The following is a 12,177-nucleotide window of genomic DNA, read 5'->3' as shown; positions in this document are numbered from 1 at the left end:
TCAGAGTTTGAGACCAGCCTGGCCAACATGTTGAAACTCTGTCTCTACTAAAAATACAAAAATTAGCCGGGTGTCTTGGCGTGTGCCTGTAATCCCAGCTTTCTGGGAGACTGAGACAGGAGAATTGCTTGAACCCAGGAGGCAGAAGTTGCAGTGAGCCGAGATCGCGCCATTGCACTCCAGCCTGGGCGACAGAGCAAGACTCTGACTGGGGTGGGGGTGGGGGCGGGGGCCACGGGGGACAAAAAAAAATCATAGCATAGCTACATATCCTAACATTTTAGTTTGCAGCATGAATACTTTAGCAGTATATAATTGGTATGTAGGGCTGATGCCGTGGCTCACGCCTGTAACCCCAACACTTTGGGAGACTGAGGTGGGTGGATCACTTGAGGTCAGGAGTTGGAGACCAGCCTGGCCAACATGGCGAGAACCTGTCTTTACTAAAAATACAAAAATTAGCTGGGTATGGTGGCATATGCCTGTAATCCCAGCTACTCATGAGGGTGAGGTGGGTGGATCGCTTGAGCCTGGGAGGTGGAGGTTGCAGTGAGCCAAGATTGTGCCAGTGCACTTCAGCCTGGGCGATGGAGCAAGACTCTCAAAAAAAAAAAAAAGAAAAAAAGAAATGCTCATGATTTCTAATGTCAACTTTTATATCATATTAAATAGATTTCTGGCTGAGATAGGTGGTATATTAGTCTAAGAAGGACATTGGAAAATAAAGTAAAATGATGGCTATAGAGTGAACTATAACTGGGAAGGTATGATAATCTGTATTTAGGAGGATCTTAAATATCAGACATGAGAATTTGTAATTCATATTGAGTACTGAGCCATAAAAGATATGAGCAATTTAGAAGAAAATTGTATTTACACGAATTACTCTAAAAACATGGAATGAAGAAAATTTTCAATATTTAATATGGAGTTGACTTTCTAAAAGGTGCTGTTTCTTTTTCTTTTCTCTGCTTAGGAAATTGAACTTAGCTCATTAAGGGAAGCTTTGTCTTTCGTGTCATTAATTGATGGATATTATAGATTAACTGCAGATGCACATCATTACCTCTGTAAAGAAGTAGCACCTCCAACCGTGCTTGAAAATATACAAAGCAACTGTCATGGCCCAATTTCGTGAGTAATACAGACTTAAAAGTAAATTTTTAGAAAAGTAAATGCTATATTTACAACGAAGATTTAACAGAGTGATACATGTATGTTTAGAAAAAAATAATTTGACAAGTTTTTTTTAAACAAAAGGCTATTTGCAATCAGATTACATAATAATTAGAATTATTTAGTGTATAATTTACCATCTGTATCCCAATCTATAATATTTATAAGTTGTACAAGTTTAACATTTGTTAATCATGCCTATGTGTGATTCACTCCTGCATGTTACTAAAAAAGAAAGATCTCCAATTTATGTTTTATTAATTTTAAAATACTGCAAGGAAGCCACAGTGCAAAATTTGAAAATTCTTTATGTTTGGATAGTCCATCTCCTTCTACTGAAAGGTTCAAACACGAGATATATATGATGTCCACATTTCTAGACTAGTGCTATGTAGAACTTCCTGCAGCGATGAAAATATTCTATATCTGTGCTGTGTAACACAGTAGCCACTAACTACATGTGGCTGTTTAGCATTTGAGATGTGGCTAATGCAACCAAGGAACTGAATTTTAATTTAATTTTAATTTCTTTACATTTAAATAGCTACATGTGGCTAGTAACTATCACATTGGCTCACACAGTTGTAGATCCTTACTTTAATACTGGGTAAAGCTAGCTATCATGCATAACATCTATTTAGCTTAAGTCCTAATGATCTCTTAGCTAGGATGTGGTTTATGTTGCCAACAGATTTGAATAACTCGAGCAAAGGGAAAATCTGGGATCATGAGCATATTATGTTCTTTGCATTTAACCTACCCCTAAATATTTGAGAAAATACATCTTGGGTAATATAAAGAGTTGATTTAGTCTATGCTTAATATTTATTTAGTAATGAATATTGTTGCTATGAAAAAGTTGTACTACTTGAACTTTATGTCTGTAATTTACATGTTTAATATTTTTAAAACTCCTTGCCTTTATTCATGTATCCATAAATTCATTCAAACATTCTTTTATTTATATTTACTGAGTAACTACTATGTGCAAGCATTGGTTTGTATATTAGAAATATGGTGATAAGTGAAACAGAATGATTCTTTCTTTTGTATAGATTATATTTTGCTTTTCTTTCAGGGTGTGCAGCTTCAGAAAACATAGAAAATTTTAAAAATCAGTAGTCTTTGTCAGTTGCCATGGTTCTTCTCTTTGACTTTGTTATCATACTGAATAATAAAATCATGCATTCAGATTTTTATGTCAGTAACTGCTATGGTAGTAGAGATATAAGTATTTTCTGATATATTATCTTTATAGTTAAATGAAGGTTTCTGAGAGTATGGTTTAAAAAATATTAACTTTGTAATCAGCAGGCAGAAAAATCAAATGAACAAATTGTTCTTTGTGATTTTGTCTTATAAATACCTTTTATTGGTTTTTAAAGCTATATAATTGTCCCTTGAAGTGGTCTGAACTTACTGCAAAATAGCTTGGTACTTTGATTTTTTCCTTTGAAAGATTATTGCTAAACATATAAAGTAGAGGAGACAATTCTGACAGTTTTAGATTTGACTTTTGATTGTTTTAGATGACACTTGGTCATAATATTATGGTGCTTGATATATTATTCAAATTGCTTCTTCTTTACCTTTAGGATGGATTTTGCCATTAGTAAACTGAAGAAAGCAGGTAATCAGACTGGACTGTATGTACTTCGATGCAGTCCTAAGGACTTTAATAAATATTTTTTGACTTTTGCTGTCGAGGTTAGTATGTCACACCTATTAGTGGTAACACTTTATTTAGTTCATTTAATTTCCTCTCCATATTTATTTACCATATTTCCTTTTTAATACTGAGAATTATAGCTTTGGATATGATAACTAGTATAATGCTTAATTTCCTCAGAGATTCTGTACAAATAAACAAGATATAATTCCCAGGGTTTATATAAAAATATAAAATAATTTATAATGTCTATCTTTTTATTTTGCATTTATTTTATTTTCTGATGTTTTGGTGTTACCAGTGTGTTAAAAGGTATTTCATCAAGTGTCTTGATGTTTCTTTGTTTCGCAAAACTGGAAATCTTTGCCACATCATGTAGAACAAAATAAATCGGAAGCAAATTTTCTGTTTATTAACAGTGGTTGCAGAATTAGAGGAAACAGAATTAGAGAAAACTAGGTCAATAACAAACAAATAGAAACATTAAAGCACTTTTAACTGATGATTTTCTAATATTTTTAAGAATAGTGGTCTACAATGCATGTTTTAAAGGTAAAACTGCAATGAAACCCCACTGTTAATACAGACCATTTTGGATCTCATCTATGATTATATACTGTCACTTATGAGGCAATTTCATGGTATAAATCCTAAGAAACTATGGAAGCTTCCAAATTTATCTTGCTTTTTTAAAACAGAGAAAAATAAGAACTTTGTTATTCAATTATTTTAATTTTTATAAAATGCAACTTATATTTGGCATATGTAGAGGGTAGATTACTTACAGAAGGGAGGTTATGCCATCACTTTACCTTTGTGTAAAACTGGTAATCTATCCTAATTTCAAAGTATCCTGTTACTATAACAGATAATAGTACATTATATTGAAGTATCAATTCAAAAAATATATATATATATATTTTTTATGTTCACTGTATGTGCCAGCCTAATATGAGAGCTATGTATTATAGAGTTTATGCTACAGCCCTACCTTCAGGAAACTTATCTACTGGACAAACAAAAATTTTCAAATATACAAAAAATTCTAAATCGAACATTGTAATTATCTAGCATAGGCAAATATAGACAGTAACAGACAGGTTTACAATTATTAAGAAAGGGCAGCCGGGTGTGGTGGCTCACGCCTGTAATACCAGCACTTTGGGAGGCCAAGGCGGGTGGATCACGAGGTCAAGAGATTGAGACCATCCTGGCCAATGTGGTGAAATGGTGAAACCCTGTCTCTACCAAAATTACAAAAATTAGCTGGGCATGGTGGTGCGCACCTGTAGTCCCAGCTACTTGGGAGGCTGAGGCAGGAGAAGCGCTTGAACCCGGGAGGTGGAGGTTGCAGTGAGCCAAGATTGTGCCACTGCACTCCAGCCTGGCAACAGAGCGAGACACCGTCTCAAAAAAAAAAAAAAAAAAAAAAAAACAAGAAAGGTTATTTGGCATAGGAAGAACCTGATTGACCTTGAGGTATTGGTAGATTTTATATAAATGTTTCTGAGTAGAATGAATATGTTTATAAAATGCACCTTAAAAATAGGTGAACAAGTTCATAATATAGTGCATAAGACAAATATTTAAAAACTGCAAAATATTAAAAATGTAATATTAAAGATAATTATACAAATACAATGGTGGTGCAGTGGAATGGCTGTATGTTCACCTTTGCTTGTGCAAAGAGGTGAGCATTAGAGAGGACCTCTTAGAAACAGTGGTACTTGAACTGAGTTTTGATGAATGAATAAAGGTTCATTGCTCAGAAGAAGTGGGTATACATTCTTAGGTAGAGAGATAGCATGAAGAGTTATCAAGGCATGAAGCAGCATGGCATTCGCTTGAAATGATTTAAGTCATTTAATATGGCTGGAACTTAGGTTGTATGTTGGCAGTGGCAGGAGCTGAGATTGGAGATGGAGGCAGAAACCAGCTCATGGAAGGCTCTATATGCTACATTTGTTTTAGGCTTTATCTTATAAATGATGGAAAACTATTAAGGATGGTATTGTTGCTATTAATTATCATTGCCTTCTTACATGCTTTTTCATAAAATCAACTTTTAAACCACTTTTGTAGGCTGAGAAATTGTAAATTGCCCTTTTGAGGAACTAAGTACTTCTATCACTATACTGGCACTACATCGGATTCATGGTTCAAATGTTTATTCTGTTGCTTGTTCTTGTGATATCATTTTGTCAGAATAATCACTGTGATGTCCATTGTGACTATCACTCCCTTTCTTTATAATTAAACTTATACAGCGAGAAAATGTCATTGAATATAAACACTGTTTGATTACAAAAAATGAGAACGAAGAGTACAACCTCAGTGGGACAAAGAAGAACTTCAGCAGTCTTAAAGATCTTTTGAATTGTTACCAGATGGAAACTGTTCGCTCAGACAATATAATTTTCCAGTTTACTAAATGCTGTCCCCCAAAGCCAAAAGGTAAGATAATTTTCTTGTTATTTTTAAATTACTGGTCATGGATTGTTTATGTGGCGTGAAGTATCTTCAGTACATTGATTTCAAAGGATATATGAAAGAAGCAGCTCTAAAAGTTAATTTTATCTTATTCTATTGTACAAGCATCATCAAATAAGATTGTTTACTTTGGTTTTGGTGGTCTAGAAGTGACTTGAAGTTCAATTATTCTAAAATGAGATTTTAAACATAATGTGTGGTATGATGTCATTTATTGAACTGGAAGATCTCACTACTAAATTCTTATGTTGTTTTAAGTAAAAATTTTCATATACTTCGAGGATTTTAATTTCTGTATTTTAAAAATAAAGACAGTAAAGTTGGAAATTCCTTGAAATAATGAGCCTTACTATTAAAAATTATTAAAATTCCTGAAAAATTGTATGAGTTAAGGAAGTTACCATAATTTTGAATTAATGAAATAACTGGCAGGAATACATCAAAATCCAAATTACATTAGTTAAGGAAGTGATTATAATTTTGAATGTATGAAGTAACTAAGAAGAAATATCAAAGTTCAATGAGTTGACCCCTAAAATAATTTTCTATTATAAAAAAAGAACAATTAGGAGTTATTAAGCATTTCTTATACATAGAACACATTTCATTTTACTCCTCTTTGGAGCAATTCATACTTTCAGTGTATTTTGAAGTGATATATATGTATTTTATTTTTTCAGATAAATCAAACCTTCTAGTCTTCAGAACGAATGGTGTTTCTGATGTACCAACCTCACCAACATTACAGAGGCCTACTCATATGAACCAAATGGTGTTTCACAAAATCAGAAATGAAGATTTGATATTTGTAAGTCATTAGATACTCATTACTTTTTTGTCCTTTTAAAACAACATCTGTTTTCTTGATTTACATTCATGTGACATTGGAATTATTTTGTTATATACAAATTTAGTTGTGATTTAAATATTTTTCTTATGAAAAATATACCAACCTTGTGTTAGATGTTAGCAAAATTAATTATCTTAATTATCCTAAGAATGGAATCTTAATTTTCTTTTTGGAAATTTAAAAATGATTCTTCACAAATCTCAAATTAAAAATTAAAAATCTACAAAGACCTATATCGCAACTCTCAAGTTCTCAAGAAAGTAAGGGAAATTCAAGGGGTTAAAAATAAAGAAGAAACTGAGAAAAAAATCCAGCCATCTCTCAGTGTCCGTGAGGGATTGGCTCCAGGACTACCCATGGATACCAAAATCTGAGGATACTTAAGTGGAACCTGTGGATATGAAAAGTTGGCCCTCTATATACATGGTTTTGCATCCTATGAACACTGTATTTCTTTTTTTAAATAACTAATTATTTTTTAAAATTATTTATGTATTTATTAGAGCAGGACTTGCTGTGTCACCCAGGCTGGAATGCAGAAATACTATATTTTCCAACTGAGTTTCCTTGCAGATGCAGAACCCGCCCTGCCAGTACAGAGGGCCCACTGGATTTATTGAAAAAAACCCACATATAAATGGACCTGTGCAGTCCAACCCATGCTGTTCAAGGGTCAACTGTAGTACATAAGATCTGATAATCTGGCAGTCAGGTGGTGAGGGTTGATGATCAGCCACATTTATCAAGGGGGTTAAGATTTAAGAGCAATTTAAAAGGGCCAGGTCTCAGACCTGTGCAAGGCCACGAGTTAAAAGTGAGACTATCCCTGAATAAAACCAGGACACTTAAGTAAATACATCCCCAGTAAAACAATATATAGAATGTGAAAAATTCACCCACTAGCAAGCAGAGAAGAAAAGGAATACTGTCATTTTTAACTGCGCTTCTAGTGAGGAAAAGGAGTCTCTCCTAAGAATTTGTCATAAGCTTTTGAATTTGGGCTTCATTATACTACCTACATAGACTGAGAAATCCTAAATTAAAAGTGGTACTCTCCTAATATTGTGTGGTGCTTGGAAGAAACAAAAAAATCTTTTCGGAACCACATACTCTTAACCTAGGCAACCCATAATTCCCACAGATAAAAGCATTCCAAACATAAGCTTTTAATAGAAAATTTAGAAACATACAAGGAAATAATGCAGGATTAATTAAGAGTCAGTAGACCAACAAACATCAAAATTAGAACTCCAGGAACTTCCTATCACAGAATTTTCAGATACAGACTATAAAATACATATACATGTTTAAAGATAGAAAAGGAACTGAAACCACGGAGAAATAACAAGACGTTGTTTTAACAAACAAAAAAGATGTCAGGAAAAAGGCATAGAAATGATAAATATCCTCATTGACATTAAAATAGAATATACAGGATGAAAAGTAAATTACTTATAGCTGAAGAGAGATGTAGTGAACCTCAAGACAGATATGAAGAAATTAAGAATGCAGCAGTTAGGGAGAAAGAAATGGATTATATGAAAGAGGGATTAAGTGGCATGGAAGGCAAAATGAGAAAGACCCAACTGATATCTGAGCTCTGTAAGGAGACAATAGATAGAATTAGCCAGAATGGTAAAGACAAGAATCTTCACGTGAGTAACAGGAAACAGAGTGGCCAGGTAACTTGACTAACATTACAAATCTAATAAATAGTAGACCTTGGATTTGAACACAAGCAGCCTTACTGCAGATTGCAGGCTTTCAACAATTACTTTGTAAAGATATGCAAGACATACTAGTATTAGTAGTAATAGCTGATACTTAATGCACATTTACTATGTGTCATGGACTGTGCTAAGTGCTTTTACGTATTTATTCACTTATTGATCATAACAATCCTATGGGAAAATAGTTATTATTCTCATTTTTCAGATGAAGAAACCAAGACAGCTGCAGCACAGAGATTAAATAGCCTGTACAAGGTCATACAAGTGGTAATAAGAGAAAGTCAGATATTCTGTCTCTGCAGACCACATTCTCTAGTGTGCTAGTAGGAAAGGCAAAGAAAATGATTCTCATGTTAGCAAATGTAGGTAAACACTGACTCTATTTTTAAGAAGTGACAATTATAGCCCATTCAGGAGATTTCAAAACCGAGTAGAGCCAAAATACACTTAACTCATTAATCCTTGTTTTCTGTCTCTTATTACTATTTAAGGAAGCAGAATAAAAGCATTACTTTGGAGTCTTAAATCTGGATTTAGATTCTAAGGAAAATACTTGCTTATGGATTAAAAAAATTCTTCCTCATCGAATGTATTTTCTTGTTCCTACTTCGTTCTCCATCTTTACTCATTCTTTTCTTTTACCTTTTTCCCTTGAAGAATGAAAGCCTTGGCCAAGGCACTTTTACAAAGATTTTTAAAGGCGTACGAAGAGAAGTAGGAGACTACGGTCAACTGCATGAAACAGAAGTTCTTTTAAAAGTTCTGGATAAAGCACATAGAAACTATTCAGAGGTGTGTATGTTCTTTATATTGTTCATGTAGTTTATGCTGTTTAAAGATGTGCTCTCATATGCATACAACGTACTCATGTGTGCAGCTTTTCAAAATTGTAATTTTTAAATGTGTCAAGGACTTTTCTGAGGATACATTCTTGTGGGGCTATAGAATTACAGGGTTTGAAAATTACCGGATTAAAAAAAATAATTCCAAACTAATTATGTTTAGCATTATGTTAGGAGTGTTATTACATTTCTGCATATACTGTGGCCTTGATTTTTCAAACTTGGCTCCCCAGAGCTTTATGGGTTACACAGAGGCTCCTCTACAACTACATTTATTTAAAAAAAAAAAACAAAAAACCAAGTTTCAAAGGCACTGTACTAAGGAACATGCTTAGTGAAATCCAGATGCCTCTGGGCATCATCCAGAGGTGCTAGCTGGCAGACCCCGTGGCCAGTTGCCAGAGCTCTGAACATAGCAAGATATGATACTTACAATATCTTAAAGGGTGTTAGTGGGTGTTAGAAGATGATGTGAAAAGTTCAAGCCAAAGAGTTGTTCTAATCCAGAATACCACAGTATTGGTGATTGTGATTCACTAATCATACCCAGGGGTTCTAGTCAAAGTTTAGTTGAATTAGAGTGATGTTAAAACTATGCTAGTATCCTGACACAGATGTCGTGATATTTTATCTGCACATTCTTAATTCTTTAGCAAGTGTTATTTAAAGGCTACATCCATCTACCTCAGTTTCCTATATCTATCTCTGACATCTACCTCTAGTTGTACTTCTGTCCTCTATTTCAGGTGTTATGGGTCAAGCCTGTTTGACTGGCATTATTCATGATTCCTTTACCACTCTTGCTCTCTCTCACTTTGATCTCCATATTCCAGGCTTACACAGAGGTTTCCTCAGAACGTTGACGGCAGTTGCAGGTCCATATAAAGGGACCAAAGCACATTGTATCCTCATCTATAGTCATGCTGAAAGTAGGAGAAAGTGCATCTTTATTATGGCAGAGAGAATTTTCTGAACTGAGTATTTATGGACAACAGTCAAACAACAATTCTTTGTACTTTTTTTTTTCCTTAGTCTTTCTTTGAAGCAGCAAGTATGATGAGCAAGCTTTCTCACAAGCATTTGGTTTTAAATTATGGAGTATGTGTCTGTGGAGACGAGAGTAAGTAAAACTACAGGCTTGCTAATGCCTTTCTCAGAGCATCTGTTTTTGTTTATATAGAAAATTCAGTTTCAGGATCACAGCTAGGTGTCAGTGTAAACTATAATTTAACAGGAGTTAAGTATTTTTGAAACTGAAAACACTGTAGGACTGTTCAGTTATATCTTGTGAAAAAGGAAAGCAATGAAGTTAAAAGTAGAAGGTTACAATGCCCAAACAATAGAGTATTATAGTAAACAAATGTCTATAAAACATTTTGTGTTCATGATAGCAAAAGAGATTATGGCAGGTTCAACATAACATTGGAATAACTGGCCTTTTCAGTACAAACTTATCTGGAATTATGAAGACAAAGCATATAAATGATACACTTAATTTTTAATGGAACTGACAGAAATGATTATGTTGATATGATATTAGATATATTTTTTGGCTAAATTTAGGTGTTCACAGAAACTACTAAAAGTATAAATCGTACTCCATGCTTTAATACTATACAGGCATGCCTCATTTTATTGCACCTTGCTTTATTGTGCTTCTTAGATATTGTATTTTTTACATATTGAAGGTTTATGGCAACCCAGTGTCTAGCAACTCTGTCAGCAACATTTTCCCAACAGCATGTGCTCATTTCATGTCTCTGTGTCATATTTTGGTAATTCTAGCAACATTTCAAACTTTAAAAAAATCTTATGGTGATCTGTGATCAGTAATCTTTAATGCTAGTATTGTAATTATTCTGGGGTGTCCCAAACAGAGAGAATATAAGAAGACAAACTTCATAGATAAATGCAGTGTGTGCTCTGACTGCTCCATCAATGAGCCATTCCTCTGTCTCTCTCCCTCTCCTGGGGCCTCCCTATTCCCTGAGACAACAATATTAAAATTAGGCCATTTAATAATCACACAATGGTCTTTAAATGTTCAAGTGAAAGGAAGATTCACCCGTCTCTCACTTTAAATGGAAAGCTAGAAATGAAGCAGCAAACGTTGATGTGGAAGCTGCAGCAGTTATCCAGAAGATCTAGCAAAGACCATTGATGAAGATGGCTTAGAGAGGAAGGCATGCTGAAAGCCAAGACAAGCTGAAAGCTAGGCCTCTTGCACTAAAAAGGCAAGTTATGAATCCAAAGGAAAAGTCCTTGAAGGAAACTGAAAGTGCTACTCCTGTGAGCACATAAATTACAAGAAAGTGAAACAGTCTTATTGATGATACAAAGAAAGTTCTAGATAGAAGATCAAACCAGTCACAACATTCCCTTGAGCCAAAGCCCAATCTAGAGCAAGATCTTAATGCTCTTCAATTCTATGAAGGCTGAGAGAGGTGAGGAAGCTGCAGAAGAAAAGTTGGAAGCTAGCAGAGGTTGGTTCATGAGGTTTAAGAAAAGAAGCCATGTGCACAGCATAAGTGCAAGGTGAAGCAGCAAATGCTGATGTGGAAGCTACAGCAAGTTATCCAGAAGATCTAGCAAGGACCATTGATGAAGATGGTGACACTAACAAACAGATTTTCAAATGTAAACAAAACAGCCTTCTGTTGGAAGAATATGCCATCTAGGACTTCCACAGCTAGAGAGGAGAAGTCAGTGCTTGCCTTCAAAGCTTCGAAGGACAGGCTGACCCTCTTGCTAAGGGCCTATGCCATTGGTGATTTGAAATTCAAACCAGCGCTCATTTGCCATTCCAAAAATCCCAGGGCTCTGCGAATTATGCTAAGTCTACTCTGCCTGTGCTCTATACATGGAACAAGAAAGCCTAGATGACAGCATATCTGTTTATAGCATGGTTTATTGACTATTTTAAGCCCATTGTTGAGATCTGCTCAGAAAAAAAGATTGCTTTCAAAGTATTACTGATCATTGACAATGCACCTGGTCACCCAAGAGCTCTGATGGAGATGTACAAGGATATTCATGTTATTTTCAGGCCTGGTGACACAACATCCATTCTGTAGCCCATGGATCAAGGAGTTATTTCAACGTTCAAGTCTTATTATCTAAGAAATACATTTTGTAAGGCTAAGCTGCCATAGATAGTGATTCCTCTGGTGGATCTGGGTAAAGTAAGTAGAAAAACTTATGGAAAGGATTCACCATTCTAGATGCCAGGAATAGCATTCATGGTTCATGGAAGGAGATCAAAATGGCAGCAGTAATAGGAATTTGGAAAAAGTTCATTCTGACCCTCCTGGATGACTTTGAGGGATATGGTACTTTAATGAAGGAAGTCACTGCAGAGATGGTGGAAACAGAGAACTAAGAAGTGGAGCTTGAAGATGTGACTCAATTGCTACAATCTCA

At 34.7% G+C, this 12,177-nt stretch overlaps 1 protein-coding gene across 6 annotated transcripts in view; it reads left to right on the top strand.

Annotated features, from left to right (window-relative positions):
• JAK2 (Janus kinase 2) overlaps positions 1-12,177 on the top strand; it is a 150,863-nt gene that overhangs the window by 80,514 nt on the left and 58,172 nt on the right. For all 6 annotated transcript variants that reach the window (XM_016960555.4, XM_001139368.7, XM_063788740.1 and 3 more), the window contains 6 exons: positions 977-1,134; positions 2,772-2,883; positions 5,113-5,299; positions 6,016-6,143; positions 8,573-8,707; positions 9,790-9,877. In XM_016960555.4, the coding sequence (XP_016816044.2) occupies positions 977-1,134; positions 2,772-2,883; positions 5,113-5,299; positions 6,016-6,143; positions 8,573-8,707; positions 9,790-9,877 (808 nt within the window). The remainder of the gene's footprint in view (positions 1-976; positions 1,135-2,771; positions 2,884-5,112; positions 5,300-6,015; positions 6,144-8,572; positions 8,708-9,789; positions 9,878-12,177) is intronic.

Source organism: Pan troglodytes, chromosome 11, assembly GCF_028858775.2.
Source record: "Pan troglodytes isolate AG18354 chromosome 11, NHGRI_mPanTro3-v2.0_pri, whole genome shotgun sequence".
Classification (NCBI taxonomy): domain Eukaryota; kingdom Metazoa; phylum Chordata; class Mammalia; order Primates; family Hominidae; genus Pan; species Pan troglodytes.
This window is presented reverse-complemented; position numbering and strand designations above follow the sequence as displayed.